Source organism: Cheilinus undulatus, linkage group 3 (assembly GCF_018320785.1).
Source record: "Cheilinus undulatus linkage group 3, ASM1832078v1, whole genome shotgun sequence".
NCBI lineage: Eukaryota > Metazoa > Chordata > Actinopteri > Labriformes > Labridae > Cheilinus > Cheilinus undulatus.
The window spans coordinates 24,376,608-24,399,531 of NC_054867.1; the positions used below are offsets into that span (position 1 = coordinate 24,376,608).

General features: G+C 39.3%; 1 protein-coding gene across 1 annotated transcript in view; it reads left to right on the forward strand.

The window, feature by feature from the left end:
- Nucleotides 1-22,924, forward strand: part of cpne5b (copine Vb) — a 216,478-nt gene that overhangs the window by 118,075 nt on the left and 75,479 nt on the right. The window contains exon 7 of the mRNA XM_041783064.1: nucleotides 17,858-17,921. Coding sequence (XP_041638998.1) covers nucleotides 17,858-17,921 — 64 coding nt within the window. The remainder of the gene's footprint in view (nucleotides 1-17,857; nucleotides 17,922-22,924) is intronic.

Below are 22,924 nucleotides of genomic sequence, written 5' to 3' on the forward strand. Positions count from 1 at the left end.
TGTGGGGAGTAAGCACAACCTAGGCCAAGCGGTTGCCATGAGCCCTTGGTCGTGCTGCAGATATCCCAAGGGCCCAAAACCTGCAGATGGTCTCTGGGCATATCACCAGGGGTGACAAGGCCCAGACAAAATAAGTGCCATTAAACTTAACCATGACTGTGACACATGCGTGTCATCATGTGTCAACACTGACTCTGGCTGCCCTACTATAGAAAGTACTCTTGTATTTCCTGTTACAGACCCTTATTATGAGTTAACTGATGGAGAATCCCATCCTAATCCTTCTTCAACTCATTAGTCTGAATGGGAGCAAAAATTAGTTGAAAACAGAAAAGCCAAGCATCAGTCTGTCTGCTTTTGCTAATTGACATTTCAAATGCCACGATGTGCTGAGGCTGCATAAAGGCAGTCAAAAGACAGTGAAAGAGGGATGAGGTTATTGAAGTATCAGATTTAGTGTTGATTTTCCTTCTGAAGAGCCAAGTAGCTTTGCTACACAAAAAGCCCACTGTATCCTGCACATAGACAACATTTGCAATGTACATAAATTTTGTGTTGAAGATAGACTATATGGCAAAAAGTTTGAACTCTTCTTGGAAGGCTCTCCACAAGATTTTGGAGTCTTTCTGGGGAAATTTGTGTCCATTCATTCTGTTTATCATTTATGAGGTCAGGAACTGATGATAGATGAGAGGGCCCAACTCACAGTCTCCATTCTAGTTCATCCAAAAATGCTCAATCACAATAAGTTGATCAGGGCTTTTTGCTGATCATTTTTCTTCCATATCAAACCATGTCTTAGTCCTTGCTTTGTGCACCGGAGAAAAGTCATGATGAAGTAGAACAGAGCCTTTCCAAACTGTTGCCACAAAGTTGGAAGCATAGCATTGTCAAAAATGGTTTTGTATGCTGACATATTAAGATCATCCCTCACTGGAGATAAGGGGCCTTGCCCAAACCTGCCAAACCCAGACTCACTCATGTGACTGCCAAACACAGAAGCGTGATTCATTACTCCACAGAACATACTTCCACTGCTTCCACTTCCACTTTAAGCCAAATGCAGCAATTTGTAGGACTAAGGTATGCATCCCAGTGTTGACTCAGCTGCTATGTATTTAGACAAATTTTTTTTTTTTTTTTTGCAAAGTCTGTTGATTCCTCCAAAGTTACACCCTAGTGGCAACAGTCTTCCATTGTGCCTGTACAGACAGCCTTCCTGAGAGGAACTGGCAAAGCACACAGCCTCAGAGGATCACCGAGCCACCACCAGGCTTAACTGTGGGCACAGTGTTCCTCAGCATATGCTTCATTCTTCTTCCTGTAGACATACCGCTGATCCATCATGCCAGAAAGTTCCAGTTTTGTTTCATTGCTCTACAGAGCAGAATCCCAAAACTTCTGTTGCTTATATATATGATTTTGAACACATTGAAGCTGACTTTTCTTGGTCTTTTGGGTCAGTAGTGGTGTACGTCTTGGAGGTCTTGCATGGAAACCATCTACGTTCAAGTACACACTTAAATGTACTCACTGAAACCTCAGACCCTGTTAACACACAGTTTTGCTGGAGGTATTTTGCAGTCACTAAAGGGTTTTTCACAACCTGCCTTCTCAGATATCTGGTTGCAGCCATTGATAGCATCCTTTATCTGCCCAATCCAGGTAGTGTAACCACTGTTCATGTAAATTTGAACATGCGAACTAGGGACATTCAGTACCTTTGCTATTTTTTGCATCCTGTTCTTGTTTGTGAAGGGCAATGGTCTCCTCTCCTAACTTTTAGAACCATTCATTTGACTTTTCCATATTTCTAACATGCATTCAAATGTGACACTCAACAAACCCCTCGCAGTTCAGGTATTTGATGTGTTCCAAGCAAAGTTACACTTCTGTTGGATTCATGGAAACCACTTGAAGCATTCATTGTGTTGAGCCAAGTCAATTCCTTTTGTTTGATTTGTTCATTGAAAACAGCGGAAAGTCTGTAAATGTTCACAATAGACCTGATTTGCAATGGGGGTTGAATAATTTTGATTGAATAATTTTGATGTTATGCTCGATGTGGTTGAAGCTGTTTGATGTTACAGAAATAATCTTATCTGACAGTGCTAAGACCTGCTAGTGATCCTAAAATAATCTGATTATAAAAGCTATGTCAAGTAAGCTGTACTGTTGACCTCATCCACATGTTACTGTCAAACTCTGAAACACTTATACACATCCTGTTTTATTTTTGGTCACATTGACTTAAAAAAAAATCCACATTTGTTCCTACAGAGTATTCTCTAGTTATATCTTTTACTGTTCAATCTATTTTGTGGTTAACAGTAAATTGTTTGACAAATGCTGCACATTTCTAAAAGACCATTAAATCATTTTATTTCACCCAATCCAAAAAAAATAGCATACCCATCATGTGTTCAATGTATTTAAAGATCACTCAAAATATTGGTAGTTCAAGTGTTCATAAAAGAGGTTGTGATATGTTGTGATATTCCTTAATCCTCAGGCAGTGTTGATCATAAAACAGTGCCTTTAGGTTGTGATTTCTCACAATGGCAATTTCCTCTATGTCCAAATACATGCTGCTAAGCCTCTGGCCCATTTTAATGGCAGTTGATTATCACTTTATTCAAAAGACTTCCTACAAGAGCCTTTCCCATGGTGCTTTTGCTTTCCAGCCTCCTCCGCAGCTCAGTCACACTGAGCTGTTTGTGGCCTGAAGATCGGTAAAAAACCACCAGGAGGTCAAACACTCTGCCTTCTTTTATTCTCGATCACCAATTCAGACAAAAGCTGTGGAGTGTAACGGACTCAATGACCTGTGGGTGGGAACCTGGCAATGAGGCAAACTTGAAAAGTGGTGCAGCTGGAGGGCAATTCACTGAGCAGTATGCAGCAAATTGAACTAAGGGTGTGGGTTGTGAAATTTGAGGCTTGTGTTACAGAATTGACCAGAACCTCAAGTACAGATCAGGTCAGAGAGTTGTTACACTGAAAAGTTGGCAACAGCTGTTTCCAGATGGTTTTCTTGGATGGTTAGTCTAGGGGGGTTAGAGGTAAGGGTGCCAGGTGTTGTAGTGAAGCTTCCTCAGTTTTAAGAGATCATGCAAAGCTTGTATCCCTTTTAGAGGGTGTTTTTCTCTGCAACAGATGTCTGTCCATGTGTTTAAGGCTTGGCACACACATAAAGAATTTCAAAATCTTAACTGATTATGAAAAGGTGAGAAACCTCACACATGATGACAGATAATGACAGCTAAGTCAAGACCAGCTAGTCAAGAAACAAACATGATTGCACTTAAATAGTTTTCTCTTTAGAGGCAGTAATAACTATAGATAGATAGATAGATAGATAGATAGATAGATAGATAGATAGATAGATAGATAGATAGTCATTTATTGTCATTGCGTTGTAAAAAGACAACGAAATGACGTTTGGCAGTCTCCTCTGTAGCACAGTCGTCCAAGCGGTGGTTAGAAACCCACAGCCTCACATCATCCATCCTGCTGGTGAGGGAGAGGGCACCTGGGAGAAAGATGCTTGGTAGGGCAGGTTTTATGTGGGGTCACTCTTAGCCTAGCCTGCAGCCCAGCTTGTTTGGCCCGCTTCTGCCTTCCCGCACAATGCTGTCTCTGCCTCCTCCCCACTGGCTGTAGGTATCGTACTGCTTCCTGTCCGTCTCCTTTTAGTCTCCAAGCACCCTGTTCTCCAGCTGATCTCCGTCAGGAAAGATGTAAACTCTGTGGGCACGCTGTCAGTTCTAGAATAAGTGTAGGGCTTTGCTTTGCTGCTAGTGATAGAGCGCCAGGCAGCTGTGTTCGTATGCACCGCCCCATACCTTAACCAGTAGTCTCCTGTTGATCAGGCAGTGTTCCGTTGCAGTTACTGGCAGCTGTTGTTAGCTTTTAAGCTACCCAGGAGTTGTAGTTGAGACTGAGGTCTTTTTTCCACCTTTTTGGGGTTTTTCTTGATGGAAATGTCTCGTTCTTTCTCTCAAAAGTGTCCTGGACCATCCATTTGTTTTTATAAGTTTAACATATGTTGTCAACTTAATTGTGAAAAACACTACAAGTCCAAGATATAACTCAAGAATGCATCTTTCTTGCCAACTGCTCTGGTTGCCTGGCAGCAGAATTATGAAAGTGTGCACTTATTGCTGTTATTTCCATTTGGCAGTGTAGCTGTTCTGGGATCCCCTTGCCCTTCCAAAAGTCAATGTGGAACATCAAGCAGGAACACACATGTTCCTGACTTTCCTGCGCTCACAAGGAAAACCTTAGGCAGCGAGAGAAGCAGCAAAAACTCAGAGCAGAACAGGCATCAGTGACAACAGAATGTCAGTGATTAAGTCAGAAGCAGACTAAAGGAGGAGCTGGGGTGGAGGAGGGTTCATAAGCAGCTTGCATAGGGAGCTGCGAAGCTGTGTGAGGCAGGAGCAGTTTAAGTATGAAGTATGAGTGTGATTAGCCAAGAGCATGCCCAGAGTGAATCAGCTGGCAATCAGCTGATAAGGGCTTGTGTTTGATCAGCTGACCTTAATGATATAGCAGCGCTTGATTCTGTTGCCTATCTGAACTAACGCCACACTTGATTTTTGTTCTCGGTGTGTGGTGTACACTGAGATGACCAACACAGCAGACCACACTGATAGATTCATTCACTAATGACCAGATTCTCAACTCCCAAAACCTCATATGCTCCACAGGCAATCTTAAGAGTAAACAAGCTAAGTGGGGATGCAAATTGGAGATGCCCCAGTCATCGTAACAGTCCTCGCACCACATAAAACCTAGCAAGATCATCTTTAGAGCCATCAGATGATAAGGCCTTTGCTGACTTTGGTCATATGGTGGGAATCAGTCCCAAAATCAGCCAGATTATCTTGTAGTATGTACTCCTTTGATTGTCTCTCTTCAGTCAAACTTAATCAATCTGAAGTCATGCAGATTGTGGTATGAAGTCAAACAATTTTCTACAATATTTTTGAATAACTAATTGAAAAGTCAAGTGAAGCTAGCGTTTGAAAACCAGCAGTCCAGTCTGGTAATCAGGCAGAGGATGTGTTAACTCTGACTGATGAGGTCAGTGATGAAAGACCCCAGTACAGCTGAGCAATCCAGCTTCTTCTCCTATTCATTGTTCTCCAGGTGTTAATGAGCACAAGCCTCCTTCTGGATGTGAATATCTGACTGACAACCACAGGAATTGTACCGAAGGTGTTGACAGTGCCTGATGTTGTAAAAATGAGCTGCCTGTGCCCTGTGCATTCAGCCCATTATTGTCTATAATGAGGTCCACAAGGACAGCGTCATCTGTGTACGCATTGATTTAACTGAAAACTGGCAGAGTAAGGAAGCATGATCACTCACATGGCAGTTAATAAGGTAGTGAAACATTCTTTTCTAGTGAGATATGATTGATTAAGAGCTATGTATCAGTGTCTCACTTGAGGCGTTGCTTTTAATCTGTCAGAAAATGCCAGTAGGTAAGAGACTGATGTACCCTTCTGTCACAAAGTTTGGAGGTAAGATGCTGAGTGTTTACCTGAGTTTATAGAATTGCATAAGAGGTAGAGTTCATATCTGGGTCAAATCTGATTGTGTAACAGGCAGATTTTCCTTGTAGACAAACTGCAGGCAGAATGACAGTAAAGCAGTGGTAGATCACAAGAAATACTGTAGATCTTTCTTACATCTAGGGTAGTCAGCAGTGTTGGGAGTAACGGGTTGCTTAATAACACATTACTCCCAATACTGGTGACCAGTAGTTACGCATTACTTATAATGAGTTACGGTAACTCTGTTACTTTTTGTGGTAACTTGTAGTGCAATGCATTTCTTTTTAAAATCATTAATGGTGTTAAAATTACAGAGAATTTAAATCACTCGTCACTCGTTACGTTTACAGCCGACAATTCGATAAAGAAGGTTAGTAAAAATCTGCTTCTTTACAGCCAGCCCTGGAAAACTTGTTAAGCTAGTGAAATGAAAGCAGCAAAACAAAGGACAATCCTGGAGGACAATCTTATTCAGTTTGCAAGAGAGCTATGGCTAACTACGAGATCTGTGGATTTATCTTCCAGCAAGACAATGAGCCGAAGCATACAGTAAAAGCTTCACAGAAATGGTTGAAAGACAACAACGCGGATGTTCTGGAGTGGCCGAGTCAAGCCAAAACCTCAGTCCAATAGAGCTTTTGAGAATTTGAAAAGGGTTGTTTACCCCTGATCCCTGTTCAACCTGATGGGGCTTGAGCAGTTTTGCAAAGTAAATTAGGAATAATGTAAATCAGGGACCAGTAGAAAGCTAATCCATATCACTTTTTTTACTCTGTGAATTTGTACAGGTAGATCTTGTTTCTTCTGTTAACCTCATCTTTCATTGGAAAAGGTTGTGGACCACTGACTTGTAAAAGAATCTTGCCCTGACATCGGCAGAATCTCTAGACCAGGGAATTGTGCCCATAAAACACAAATCTGATTAGTTTTCCTTGTTTTTGACAAAGTCAATACCTGAAGTCCTGCCCCGTCTTCCTTTTGATTGGCCAGCGAGGGAGACGTGGTATTGACAAGTGTCTCGATGGTCTAGAAGTTGAAATATTTTTGACAGAGAGCGATGTGAAGGCAGTATTAAAAAGCAGTTGATACCATGAGCATTTTTGCACATAGGTGTAACATTCTTTTCTAGTGAGATAAGAAAATGTGTGCTACCAGTGAAAGGAAATACTGTTAGGAGCCCTGGCCCTCATAGCGATCAATATTATCTTTCAAAAACATCACAGATCACCAGCATTAGGGAAAATATTTACTGTATGTGTTTTGCAAGAACATATTTAATTTTTTACAAAACAATTTAAATAAGGACTTTTTACTTCTTCTTTTTTTTTAGTTATTTTTTATTTGTACACCCATTTGTCCATCTATTGCTGCATGAATAATAGATTTGGTAATCAATTATGGAAAATGCCACTAGCATTTACCAAATCATTTAATGGAAGCTGTTAAAACCTTTATTGATGTGCACTGTTAAAAGCAAAGTTAAAACACTAATTTATCCCCCCCCCCTTGCAGAGTTAAGTCGATGAAAACTGAAAAAAAACCTAAAATCTACTCTGACTTTACATTTCACCTTATTCTCTCTCCTGCTCAAGCACAACACTTGTTAGTTTCAAAACTCAGACACCTCACAGATCTAAAGTGGCATGCTGTCCTTTAAAAAAGTCAATCAACCTTTTTGCCCTTCTCCCTCAGCAGAAACCTCTCATTTTTCTGTTAATCACTGGTGGATTTTTTCAGCCTCTCAGTAGAGCTGTTGCACAGAGCCAATCAATGAGTGGCTATTCTTTACCATGGATCCTTTTGCAAGAGTGCTCTCCTGGATGGCATCCAGCACAATGTTACTGTCAAGAAGTCTTATTATGTGCAATGGTCTCTGGTCCTGGACTCGAGCTCTTCTACCTTTGGATACTTGTGTGCTTTCAAGCTCCTCTTTACACTTTTTCATACGCAGGTTCAGCTACAGGTGCAGTCATTTACACTTCCGTGGGAAACTTGATTTTACAGATCTTTGTAAAAATAAGCCTACATTTCCTTTGATTAATATTTTTCTGACTGTAAATGGAAAGTAGGTAAAGATATATATATTTAGAGAACATAGTCTGTGTTTTTTTTATCCCACTAAAATGTGTGCTCTTGTCCTTAAAGTAGCTGCTAACATGTTCAGACTTTCAAATGACATTTACTTATTACTAAAAAAATCTGCTTGCTATGACTTTAATATAGACACACACTTGTCTGCTTAATAAATTAGATGTGTGTGTGTTACTTGTCCAACATTGTCAAAACTAATATTAGGGAAAAAAAAGACCACAGAATGATTTCAGAACGAAAGTCTGTAGATTACAGCAATCAGTTTATTGAAAAACAGATTTTTTAAAAGATAGTTTAAGGGATTTTTATGCCTTTATTTAGAGAGAAGGACAGTAGATAGAGACAGAAATAAGGGAGGAAGCGATGAAGAGCGACATGCACAAAAGGAGCTACATACTGGGCTTGAAACCAAGCTGCCTTTGTACACGAGGCCTGACCTAACCACTAGGCCAATGGTTCTCAACTGGTCTAGTGTCAGGACCCACCACCATATGCTAAAAGGCAAACCCAAAGTTCCTATGTTTTGCAATCATATCTAAATGCTTTTAATGGAAAAAATAGTGCAGTATAGATTAGAAATGGAATAAAAGATGTAATGGAACAAAGGAGCTGAGACATATCCTTCAAAATAAAACATCACATCACGCGATTTTTTTTAACTAATTTTTTCCAGGCACACTTTCGCAACCCACCTTCAGTTCCTGACCCACCAGTTGAGAATCAGTGCACTAGGCCATCTGCACCCCACTGTTTTTTTTAATGTTTATGTTTTTGATGATAGAGGTTGATAAATAGGTTGTTTAGTGATGCAACTTATTATATTTGAAGCTATTATTGCCAGTTTTTAAGAATAATTTTTCAAAATAGCAGGCCCAGATTTGTCAAACAGCTTTCATTATCTTTATTAATTATGGAATGAGACCTGAAGTAACGAGGATGTGACACACTACATCCACTGAAGTAGCAATGCTCTTGTCTTCATTGGTTCGACTGGGGTTTGTTTTACTGGACATGATGTGTGAACACTTGTGCTGTTGCCACAAATCAACAAGTTGGTCCTTTATTTCTGACAATAATCTAACTTTCTGCTTTACATTTACCTTTATTGCCACGACTGTTAGGTCAGCTTGCTTCCTGATTGGCTATCATTCCATTTGACATAATGATTATCCATTTCTGCCTGGCTGTCCTCAGTGTTCACACCATACAACAGGATTTCAGGTCGCAAATATTGACTACTTTGGCTCTCTGCTGACTTTGGTCTGAGTCAGCCCCAAAAGCGTCACAGTTATCTTTTAGTGTGCACCCTGATTTAGACACAACATTGGACCAGAACTATGGGCCTGGATTTATTTTGACAAAAGAAGAAAATAGTTCAACTGGTATTCATTTAACTAACTACTGTGGGCAACACTATGTAAATGTTTAGTTGTCTATATACAGTAGCTCATCATATGACTACTGAATAGGAAAAGGAGTTGGTGTTTGTGTGTTTCTCTATATTTGACTTACATGTCGCTGTCTCTCAATGGTCAGGCTTGTTCTCTGTTCATACATGACCCTCCCATGTTAATATCGGCAGATAAAAAGACCTCCTGTGTGCATCCTGTGTGTCTTTGAAGCATTGTGTTAATAGACATGTTGTATTATGCATGCACCAACGCTTTGACTCTTTTAAGACAGAGAGAAAGAAGTTCTTTCTTCTCAGCCGCCCCAAGTTATTATAAAAAGAGAATTCTAATTTGCCCAGGTGCAGTTCAAAGAATAAAACTCCCCGCCAGCCTGACACATTTATTAGATTACTGTTTCAGGTTTTCAGTAATATTAGCAGGCAGTGTGTACGTGGCACCCTCAGGAGGTCCATATTCTGTAACTGAGACGAATCCTAAATAAGGTCTGAGGTTTTTTCTGCTGTTGCAAATCAATAGCAAGGTGAAAATTAGATCTTATTTGATTATTTTCATCTCCTTTTACCAGTAGTTCCTAAAGAAACATGTGTGGGATAATTTGGCCTGGCATAGAAGATGGGTCAGATCTGATTGCAGTTCATCATCTGGTTTTTTACTTTCTCTGAGTCATCTGAGAGTAAAAAAAAAACAGAATAATTAGTCAGGATGCTGAGCATCCACACTATTGATATTCGCATAGGCCATTTTGTTATTATTGTTATTATTATTATTATTATTATTATTATTCCGCGCCAGCTATCTCCTCCTTCTTACTTTGTCATATCGACACTGTTTAAACTTAAAAAAAAAAAAAAACAGTTTCTCCTTCATTCAACTGCTGTGTCTTTTCTCATTTCTAACTTTTTTTTTTTTTTTTGATATTTAACTTTGTTTAAAAAAGTTAAACAGGTGGCAACATTTCCCAAATCTGCACTTTCTTCAACTCCTCATAACTTTGGCATTTCTTGGGCTATTTTCACTTTTCTACTATCATACTTTTCAGCTTCTTGTGCTCTTTTGAGCTATTTATAGTACTTTTTTATACTATTTATACTTTTTTAAACTATTTTGCTTAAAACTAAAATAACATTATTTCAGATGGGCAAGCTCTTTAAACCCTCTAAAACTCCTTCAACTTCTAAGGCTTATAACTTCAGCTCACTTCCACATACGGACTTCATTTTTGCTTTAAAACGTAGACAATCTCTTCAGCTATTTAGGAATGATTCACATTATTGATATCGTTTGCACATTTCTTATAATCACTGATCAAACTTCATGAATATTTGAGCTCTCTCAGACATTTACAATGGGGGTAAATGGAGAGGCTTAGAGTGATGATGTCACACTTAGAGCACAGAAGCTGTGTGAAATAGAGGCAGAACTTCCGAACAAACTGATCTCCTGAAAAAAATATTTGGTCCCACTTTTGCCCATTTTAACCATTTTTTTCTCCCAATTTTCACCCATCTAAGCTACCTTTTGTCATTAAATACCACTTTTTTTTCCTAGGTTTTGCCCATTTGAGCAATTTCTTTTTGCCACTTTTATCCCATTTTTGCCCCTTTTCACCATTTTTGTTACCATTTTTCACCCATTGTATTTACCTGTTGCCATTAAATACCACTTGCTCCCTCATTTTTTTGGCCACATTTGGACCATTTATGTCACCTATAACTCTTTATTTTTTTGTCACTTCTCACCTATTTTTTTTTTCCACTTTCTGACCCCTTTTCCACTTTTTGTCCCCATTCTCCCCACTTTTCACCCATTTTTGTTGCTTTTGACCATTTTTGCCACCTTTAACTTGTTGTTATTGTACTTCAAGCTGTTTTTGCTTCATTGCTTGGATTGTGGCTCTTGCAAAGGTATTTTTCAACAATTTGGCTCAGGGTTAAGTAACACTGCTGTGAACATTATCTCTACAATCTTTAGCACTATCTCACACACCTTCAGCCTTTAGACTCAAGAGGCTACTCTGTCAATAAGGCAGAGTTCAATTTTTTGTTAACTAAATTCTGTATTTTGAGCAATAATTTCCCATTCTTCACAAATCAGATATTGCATTCTTCAGCTTTTATGCTTTTTTCAGCTATTTTTCCACTATTTTCAGCTATTTTCATGCTTTTTCAAGCTATTTCTATGCTTTTTCACCCATTGAATGCCATTTTAGACTAGTTTTAGCTCTTTTTATACTATTTTGAACTATTTTAAGGCTAACTTCAGCTATTCTTTAGCTATTTTCAACTATTTTTAGGCTACTTTCAGCTATTATTTCAGGCTATTTTCAGCTAATTTCAGCTGAAATTGCAATTTTGATCTAGTATTACAAGATGTTGTCATTTAAAACTCTACACAGAGAAAACATCTTCAGAATGGTTGTATACACAGAGATTAATTTATTTTGATCTCTTTTTAATCTTTTGTGTGCCATCACAAATTCTTTCCTGCCCCTCCCATGTTACTTCCTGGAACCCAGTTCTAAATAAAGACTCTTGTCTACTCACACTGGCACATATGGGTGCAGAAATCATCAAAAGACAAGATCCACCTGTGATTTATGAAATGTGTGTATCCGGCCAATCCCAGCGTATGAATGAGCGGATGTGTAAGGAAATCACCAGTGTGGTAAACAGCATTGTTGCAGACAACCAAACTCCAGCTGATATTGGAATATTTGATAAATCTGTGAAAATTAACTTGTTTATATTATCATATTTCCTTATGCTCAGATTATAATACAACCAAGATTCTTTATATTTGGGTTTTAAAATAATGTGGTAAGCTCTTATAAGTCACATATTTTACCCCTTTAAGACAAGTTTATAGTGGTCTCAGAGTTCCCCCAAAACATGCACTACAAAAACAAACAGACAAACAAACAAAAAACAAACAACAACAACAAAAAACAAAAACAAAAACAAAAACAAAAACAAAAAAACAAACAAACAAGAAAAACAAAATAACAAAAACAACAAAAAAACAAACAAACAAAAAAAAACCCCACTCCAGTATGGATTTTGCATTTCTAGAAAAACTCCCTGTTTCAGCTCTGCTTAGAACAAGCTGTTTCTGTGTTTGTGGCTTTCAATGTTACTGAGCTGTCTGACTCCACCCCTCTCAGGAAATGGATCAGGAGAGGAGGGCGGGACTTTCTTCAGAGCAGGGAGGGCCAACCAAACCTGGTGGCAGGGCTAAATCCCCACATGACATCATGAGTGGAAAATCTGAGAATGGCTTGTTTCAGCACACATTTTCTGAAGGTGGAGAAAGGGCGGGGGATGAATTTTTCTGATTCTTAGGGGGACTGTGGACAGGCCAGGGGCACATATTTTTGTTAGAAAAACCTGAAAAGGTGATCTTTGCATAATAGGTGACTTTTAAGATGGGGATATAAAAATGTGTATTAGCTGTTAAAAGAAACAAATAATAGGAGGCCAGTCTGAAATTATCAAAGACTAAGAGGAAGAGTGGCTGTCAGGTATTTTTATTAATGTAGGATCATTACAAGTGTCAGACAGTGATATGCAGGTTTATGATGAAGTGCTCTCTTCTGACTGTTCATCAGACTTAAAAGAGTCTGAAATGTCTTGTTGCCACTGAAACAAATGAAGCGTTCGTAATAAATTATATTCATAACCTGAGTAGATTTCTTACTAAACATATCTGTAATACTTAGATTTTAGAGAGCTGGATGAGATCCACTCTATTATAGCCTTCAGTGGTTTGTTGGCGTGCAAAATAGTGGGTTAGATTGATCATTGAAGTCTTCAGACATGCTGAACACACATGCAAGGTTCAAAAAGATGAATAGTGTCTTTTCAATTAGCACTTCACTCAGCCATAGCAGTATAAAAATATTTACAGTTTAACCCATTAAAGCCTGAAAACAAAAATTATAACCAGAAAATTCTCATTTTTTGGAACTGAAATGTTTATTTAACTTTCTACTGAAATCCAAAAAAAAAAACAAATTTCCATAAAACTTAACATGTATATTTTTTGTATCTCATTTGATACATTAGGTGTTTGTATAACTGATAATCCACTTGAGGGCATTTTTATCATTTATCAGATTTTATTCAGAAGTTTTTTTTAGTAATTTATTGAGCATATTGATTAGATAGTGGTATCATAAAAGTATGTAAAAAATTTGATACAACAGGCTTTAAGGGGTTAAGAAACTAAACATTTGATTAGCTTCCAGTGGAGTTTTCTCTGTGTTCTCTTCTGAATAACTAGATTTGTTTTGATTAGATCTCGGGTATTTTACAAGTAATATTAAAGTGTACAATGGAACTTTAATAATTGCTGAAGGCAGCCTGTCTATATTATTGAAAAGATAAATCAATAAAGGAACACTTCTTCACCCAATACAGCGAACAACAAGGAAATCAGCTGAAAGCTGGCACTGCTCAATATGATATTTAAAGCAACGCTGCTTAAAGCAGTTTTCAAAGCTTTGATTTAATGTTAAATACACTTTAAAAGTCATATCTTATATAACATCACCAGTTTCATGCTGCAAAGTGAGTCCACAAGTTGAAAACTTGTGTACATGAGCTCAGACCTGGCGTGGGATTTGGGCGTATCGTACACCCACATGGTCTGGAGGTAGGCAAATTTCCTGCCTATTTATATCCTTTACTCTTGTCAAGGAAAGCACATATACAAAGCATGCCTTCTGTTTTCAGTGGGATTTAAGATGCTGCCTGACAGTAAAAAAAAGGGCAAAAAATGCCCCAAAGTTGGGCATTCTGCTTGCCACTCTCCTCTCTGTGCAGTAAATTATCACTTACGCCAGAAATCTATCCAATCAATTGGGAGCAGCTGGTTTGGGCATGATCAGTCGCCATGTACCCCTTAAAACTGCACAACAAACAACACAGGATCAGACTGAACGTGGGTGCGACTCCACAGTGAGTTGTGGGACTTAAAATCTGTGTCTGAATCAGCTCAAATTGTGTATGCCCAAATTAAAGGAATATGCATTTAATTTTCAACATAATTTGACTTGGGTAAGGCAGGGTCAGGACATGAACAAGAAACATAACTCCTATGTAGATGAATTTTCAGAAATGGAATAAGTTGATATGTTAATTCTAACAGTAACTACACCAAATAGTCATTGATTTCATAGTGGAGATGTACAGCAGCGTTATGTAGCATAGAGTTTAGTGTCACGTCCTCAGTTCTCTCTGTATTCACCTGCTAACTCTGTGTCACTCTTCTGTAGTCTCTGTTTGCTGCCAGCCTGCATCAGTGCTTTTAAAATGCTTGACAAAACACTGAGGCTAAGTGTTTATTAGCATAGACACAGCAGTGTAAACAAATTACAAGTGGTCACAAAGACACAGAGATGCATTTTAATGCTTGGTATACACAACTACTCTTAGAGCAGAAGGAACACCCAGAATGTATGTGAACAGCAGGTGTTAAAAGGCCTTTACAATCAATAACTCTAGCCTAGAGTTTGCCATATAGAAGCTAATTTTAGCTCAAATTGCCATGTAAACACAACAGAGTTGTGGCTGAAAGCCTATTCCTATTGTGTTGTAGCTGCTTTTCAGAAGGACTGCATTTCCACCTCAGCTTGTCTAAACAGCATGGATTCACTTATGCAACCCCTCCCCTCCTCGTTTTTTATTTTGCACTTTTCAGAGGCTTTAGGTTTACAGGCTATTTCTCAGAAGACCCATGAGGAGATTGATTCAGTTACAGGAAGCGTATGAGAGGAGAAGAATGTAGATATGGAGTCATATGTCTTTTGAAAGTGCTATTTTGAGCCAGTGGCTGATGGGGTGCCAAATGTCTGCAAGTGTGTCAGGCTTTGGGATGAAAACACCCTCACAGTTTGTTGCATCATGAACTCATGTGAACAGGATGGGTTTTCTCACCTGAAGATCCATGGGAGTCTTTTTTTCAGTGTGGATCAAAGGTCTCTTACTGCCTCTTCAGACACACACCTCTACAAAGAGAAGGAAGCACTTACAAGCACAGCTGGAGAGCACTTCATGCAGCCTTTTGAACTCTGGATTTCTTTTGCAAAACCCAACTCCATCAGGTCAAGTCAACAAGGAAAATGTAGGATAAAGACTTGAAAATTACTGTAAATCAAAGTTTAGCATTGAACTACACACAATCTTTGCATTATCTTAAGCTTGTTTCAGACTACACGTATGAGATGTGCAGAAAAGCCGTATCTTGGCTGTGACACGGCTTTTTGTGACACGGATTTTAATTTCATATATACGTTAACAAGTCAGGGCTTTCAGACTGCCTGCATGAGCACTGTGTCTAGCATGCCTAATCATAGGTCTCATATGCTGAGAATCTAGAAAATAGAGGGCTCCCCTTATTTTTTTCATGTGGCCAAAATGGAGGCAAAATAAATACAGTGCAAGCATGCTTCTGGTTTTTGCTTTTGGTTATACAGCTTGCCATAGTGCAGTCACGTCATATTCGATCTGTTGTAAGGGGCCAGTTTGAGCAAAATGCCAGTGCCAAATTTTTCCCCAGTCCAGTCCCGATCCCAACATGTTACATTGTATCATGTTGTGTTGTATGTCATATTTTGTTGTATTGCGTCATGTCTCGGCCAGTCATATTGCACTGTGTTGTGTTGGGTCTCATCAGATTGCATCGCACTGTATCACATCCCAATTCAGCCTGCAGTGTATTTGTTCTATATGAAATATTAAAGACTAGAAGACTTACAAGTTCTCCTGCTTCTGTGGACTATAAAAGAAACCTCCACCCATTACCACAGTGCTGCCCTACATACGACACTTTCAAACTATTAGGGACATTCGTCTTATCATGACACAGGTGATAAATGAGTCAATTAACACATGCTTGCAGAATGACCACAATAAACCTCCCCAATCCCCAAGTGAGATGGTAAAAAGGCCTCAGAGACACACTGATGTTACTCAACCTGATTAATGAAAGGAGTAACATTTAGTATGCGTTCATACTGTAAATAGATGTTATATTTAGTGTACAAGACAATAAGATGCAATTCTAGACCTATGAGTAGTTCAAAAGTGGGTATACACAGACAGCCATCAAACCAACAACAAAAAACAGACACAAATCCTTGACAGTGAAAAAAACAAATACAGAAACAGTTAAATCTAATGGATTCTGAGAAAACCCTGTCACCAAACCATCTCGATCTGTACTTCCTGTTCTGCAGGGGTAGATGACCTAAGGTCTCTGACAGCATGAGGATGGGAGTTCACTTATATAAGCAGAAATAACATCAGGAAAACAAGCTTTTAAACTCAGTTCTGTAGCAGACTCTGATTAATATGGTCTCTGCTATCCAAGTTAAAAGCCTTGGTGCTAAGCTCTGAACAAGCTGGAGACTGAATTAAAAGACTTTGATTGACACTGAAATGTGAAGAGCTGCAGGAATAAATGGAAAAATACATGGTGTCAGAGGATTTTTTTTAAAAGACAAAAGCACACAGGAATACCCCTGATTAGAAATTGTGCTCAAGGTAGAAGAGTTTCCTTTATCGGAAAATGGGAGGGTCACTTCCAACATGTTCTAGTTTCCGAGGAATGACACAAACCCCCAAAATGTCTATCTTTGTTTCTCATTGGGTTTACATTGGATCCGAATTCAATCCAAACCAATTTTATTTATGTAGCACATTTCTTACAACATAGTGGTTTGACCCCAAATGAGATAAGCAGTGTTGATAATGGATGGATGGATTTCTTACAGTGTTTACTAAACACTTCACTGCTGGGCATGGCTCCTTGTATGGCAGCCTCAGCCAGAAGTGTGAATGAGTGAGTCTGACATGTCGTGTAAAGTGCTTTGAGTGGTTCCAAAAGTAGAAAGATGCCAAGTGCAGCCCATTCATTAATGAAAGATGCTTTGAACAGAACTAGTAGTTTTAGCCTCCTATATCAAGGTTCTCTCCAAAAGAGAAATGGTTTTCAGACATGATACAGAAGTGAAAGGTGCCAGTCTTTGCATTAACAGCAAGAACAGACTCTTTTCTTTCCAGTTTGGCTCCCTATCTAGCTTGACACTCAACATATCAGAACATTGAACTATGAAAAGATTGAGATATATATTTCTTGGAGTAAACAGTGATATAACCCTTGTTATGCTACAAGGTTACCATATTTAAGCTCAGAGCTTAAGGGCTTTACCTTCTGTGTTCCAAACAGGTCAAAAGGGGGTGGATCAATACACCACTACAGAGAGAGTAATAGTTCTAATAATGAAGACAAGAAAGTGTAATTGAAACTTTATTAGCTGCAGTATAATGCTCAAAGACATTCACCAAAACAGAAACTTTTGCTCCTTCTATTCACTCTTTTTGCTTAACAAACTAATTTTCCATTTGTACTTTTAAAAATCCCATTAACTAAAAATCTACATTAACATGTGGTCATTTGCAATTTTATCTTAGATTGAAGGGACATTAAACAAAATGTACAAAAAACATACCAACCCTACAATATGGCCAATAAAGGTGACATTTTTCAACAGCTTCTGAGGTTGTGCAAATATCTGTATTGAGTGATTCACTAAATAAATTTTTAAATAAAGTTAAAACTTGAACATTGTGCTAATTTTATTTGAATACATTTTTTGTTGTAGAGTAATCAGGAGAATTAATTTACTTCATCGGCTTTATTGATCACTCAAGATTCAAGAGTGGACAATCAGGATTTTGTTTCCTTTAAATCTCTGCAGAGCTCTTATTGTTTTCTCTCTTTGCCCCACAGAGGAATCCCAGGGAAGAAGTGTGGCACTATCATCCTGTCCGCTGAGGAGCTGAGCAATTGTCGAGTAAGTAAGCCGTAATAATCTTCTCTGCCAAACACAAATTAGCAGGCAAACATCTGTCAGCAAAGCCTAGTTAAACAGACTCGGTACATAAAGTGGATTGGGTTGTATTGAGGCTTAAGAGGGAGAATGGAGTGTGGATATATGGCAGCAGACAAAGAAAACTTCCTCTTGACCTTATTTATCCCCCTTTAAGAAAGAATCCAATCAAAACTCAAAGCTGATGAAATCTGTGCTTAATCTGCTTGTTTTAAACAACCTGTGAGGAGTTTTTATCTGCCTGTGAGGCAGACAGATATTAATACAGTGTTTCCTGCAGCACTGACTTAACAACACGCACCCTAAGCATTAATTTAGGAAAAGAAAAACTGATTAAAATTCTGCATCTCTGTGTGAGATCTAATAGCGGCTCCAGCCTCTTTCCAGCAGTGGTTCAGTATGTCATTGTGCATCACCTGTCGCCTGTCAGTCTGTCTGTAGCAACTGATCGTTTGATGCCACCAAAGCTGTTTGGTTTTTTGTTAGATATCTCTTAGATATCTCTTTCACTTCATGTACAGAACGAGGCATGACAGTTTCCATTCTGTTCAGTAAAGCCCACAACATGCGTCGTTTGTTCAGTATTGTAGCTCTTTTAGCACAATGTGTTTTGCCATATGGAGTCTGCGTATCTGCTACTTTTAGTACTGTACATGAGCTTTCAGCCTGCAGTGATTGTTGTCAGACAGTAAGATTCACAGATCATGTTTCTCTTCTTTTCTGCCCTCCTTCATGTGTTTCTTGGTGTCTTAAAATTAATTTTTTCTGTCAAACCAACACTCCTCAAGGTATATTTACTTCACAGTATACTCCCATTTTATTTAAATGAAAGGTATGACCTAGAGGGAGAAAAGCTTTTTAAAAGTGATTTTGTCTGTCATTATGTATTTCAGCACATTCTGAGCATGAAGCAGCCGCCTGCACTTCGCATTGAATGGGGTCAGTTTACAAGCATGTTAGGTGTCTTATAACCTTGCAAGGCAGATGGATACACTCGTTTCTGTGTTTCTCACAGGTTAATCCATCTTGCAAAGCTCCGATATGAGCAGATTGGGCCCTGTAAGCAAGTGACAGGACCAATCAGGAGTAAGAGGCAGTAATTTCAGGCGTGGCAGAGTTGTGACATAAGCCAGCAGCGGCAAGAGGCCGGTGCAATTATGACGGAAGACATGAGCGTGGATACTGCTATAGCGTCAGTTTGATCAAAACTTGACGACATTTCTTCATTAAAAGAAGAACAAAGAACAGCATTGAGTTATTTTCTTTTCAAAACATCAAAAGTTGTGTATTGACATGTCTATAGCCACCATGGTTCGCGTTATGCAGTTCTCTATGGAGTTTACTCCTCGGAAGCGGCGCACACCTGCTCTGATTGGCCCAAGCGGAAACCTCCAGTCATTAAAAATGAAGCCAATGGGGAAGTGCAAAAAATTGCTTTACCACGAGTGTCCAGTTGAGGCTGGCTGCAGGAACACTGGAAGTCTAGTCTGGACACATGTTAAACAGCCGGTTTTGACACTAGAAATTAACCGCTTTACAGCCTGGTTCAAAACACCAAATGTGTCTCATTAGCTAGTGTCTTATTGTGCTCCCACTGTACGGGGGGTGAATTTTTTTGTACCACGATCGTTTGGATTATATTTAGGATGAAAGCTGATTGGCGCGGCTCATTTGATTGACGGATAGCTCGGCAGGCAGATGCTCCGTTTCTGTCAACCGGTATGCTAGCTAGCAGGCTGACAGGAAGTCGTGCTTAGTGGGCGTCTGTTAGGTTGATCCAAAATTAGGTTGAGACTGCGATTTCAATATGGAAGCTTCCATGGATTGGCTTCAAGAGCCGTTTGAGTCCGCCTGTTGTAAGCAGACAACTGACGTCACACGGTTATGGCTCAGTTAGGCCATTTAACTCAAGAGAATCTATTTATTGATAGAAGTATGCTTGTTTCCACTACAGTAGGTGGCAATAAAACCTACTTCAGCTCAGCTCTTATTGGAAACATCAGGCTGACTGTTAACAAGTTAGTAAGCACCTAACCAGTTATAAAAATGTGTCTATGAAAATTATCCATCCCCTTAATCCCCAGAGTGCAGTGAATGTGTCTTAGGTGATTGTAATATAAAGACATCTGTGTCTGGAAGGTCCAGTCACTGGTAAATCTGTATTCCTGGCTACCATTACACCATGAATACATAAGAACACTCCAAGAAACCTAGAGAAAGAGTTACTGAAAGAATAAAATTCAGCGGATAGATACAAAAATAACCTTCAAGGAGCTTGAACAAGGCAACGTCCCCTGAGTTCAGTTAAATCCATCACTAATAAATGAAAGGAATATGGCACATGCATAAATCTGCCTAGATCAGGCTGTCCTCACAAACTGAGCAGCTGTGCAAGAAGGAGACAAATGAGAGAGGCCACCAAGGCTGAAGGAGTTACAAGCTTCAGCAACTGAGATGGGTGAGACTCTGCATAAAACAACTGTTGCCCGGGTTCTTCACTAGTCAAAGCTTTATTGGAGAGTGGCAAAGAGAAAGTCACTGTTGAAGAAAACTAAGACTAAAACTTTACTAGAGTTCACCAAAAGGCATGTGGGAGACTCCATGGTCAAGTGGAACAAAGTTCTGTTGTCTCATGAGACCAAAATTGTGCCATCAGACAAATCACTATGTTTATTGGACACCAAAAAATGCACATCACCACAAACACACCATCCCCACTGTGAAACATGGTGGTGGCAGCATCATGCTGTGGGGATAGTTCTCAGCATCTGGTCCTGGATGGCTTGTAAAGGTAGAGGGTAAAATGAATACAGCAAATATAGGAAAATCCTGGTGGACAATCTTATTCATTCTGAGGCTTGGGAGAAAATGTATTTTGCTGCAAGACAATGACCAACCAAGCTAGTTATTTGTTGGCCCAAATTCAACAGAAAAAATACAAAAATTAAACTGACTGGACCTGTTCTTTCATGCGTGATGACAGGTATCAGGGTTTGAAATGTAAACGTATAGTTGAAATTAGATGGGTTACAAAGTGACCAGTAATTCTCTCATTGCCTTTAAAGGAGAAAAAAGACTGGAGTGAAGACGAACCAAGGTTCTGCATTTCCTGTCTATCTACTTATGTTTCACACTAGCACACCTAAGCTCTCACACACACATACTCCTTAGAAAACCACTGACTCTCTCCCTCTGTGGAGTGTCCCTCTGTCTAATGAAATGGCTCAGGAACATGACGGGGTGAGAGCAGACCGTCCCCTTAGCTGACACTGTGGTGAAAAGCTTTGATTCTTCACTGGGCTCCCAGCACGCAGATCAGACGAGGAAACTGAAGAGAAAGAGTGCAACAGAGCAGACAGCACAGAGAAAGAGAGAGAGAGAGAGAGAGCAAAGGAGGGAAAAATTCTAGCACAATGAAAGAACAGATGAATGGTGATAAGATGGAACGAAACACCGTTTTAAACATGTTTATAGAAAAGAAAGAGAGCAAATCAGAAGAGATAGAAACAGATACAAAGACAGTGAGGTGAATCAGTAGGGGATTATTTCATGCCTGCTGTGTAGCAGCTCTCTGCCATACAAACAGCTAGGCTGATGTTGGGATGAAACCAACCGTTGGTTAATTAAAACGCAGCCCTGACTGACCTTGTTGTCCCATGGGGTCTGTGGTATACACACACTTATACAGACATAACTTACACACACTACAGCACGAAACCTACCTTCTCTTTCTCCACTTGTTAACAACCTTTCCCGATACTTGGTTGCATGCAAACCCAACCACATTAACATGGAAGCCTGCTCCCTGCCGTACAGTGCCTTACAGCATTTAATTTCACCTGCACAGTCTGGAAAACAAAGAGCAAGTATGAGAAATATATAAAATATGAAAAAAGAATTGTACAAATGTGGGTAGTTTCTTCATAAATGAAATCTAATTTCATGATTTAATGTGGATTTCAGCCAATAATCTCAAGCTGAAGTTTGTTTAAGCATTTATTATGTAACATAATATGTTTGGCATCAGGCTCCAACTTAATCACTCCTCACAGATTGCATACAGAATTTGAGGAGTGGTAAGATAACAGTTTAAAACCCCCAAAAGTTACAAATAGGGAGCCCAATGCTAAGATCTGAGTATACAATGTGATAGACCTGGGTGTGCATCACCTTCAGGTCACTCCCAAGTGTACCGTAGCAACTTGGGGATATACTAGTGACTACTATGTGATAGACCTGGGCGTGCATTGCCTTTAGGTCTCCGTGAGCACCATTACAGCTAGAGGAATATACTACTTCGTGACTGGTATGTGATAGACCTGGGCATGCGTCACCTTCAGGCCATACTCTATATGCACCATTACAGCCAGAGGAATATACCATCTAGTCGAGATATGCATCCAGCAGCATTTCAGTCAATAAAGGTACTGTGCTATTCCTAACTCAGCAAACCACCTGATATGCATTGACAGAGGAAGGCAGAGCAGATGCAGCTCTTCAAACATGGAAAGTTTGCATTTGATTCAAGCCTTTGATGGGTCAGACCTTTCTTCTGAGGTTTTGGTGCTGTTTGATGTGTAGAATGGAGTTGCTCCATAGAGTTGCTCCTGGAGAATCCATAGCTCGGGCAGATAGCGTAGCTTGAGGAGTGCCACGAGCTTATCATTTGTGCAAACATAGGAGGGAGCAGACCCATGAGGCAGCAAGCCAGGATGTCACATTTTTTTATCATGGAAAAAAAAAGAAATTGCGTTAGTGTTTACAATGACAAATTTTAACATTTCTTTTTCATCAATTCTACAATTACCGCTTCAACTTCACATTTGCTTTTCTTTAATCTTTATACTCATCTTTTAGAGATGAGTATAAAGATTGAGCTGGACTCCGTTTCCAATGGGGCATGATGTCAACAGGAAGCGGAGCCAGAATACAACCGGGTTATTTGGATGGAAGGCTGATAGACGAAC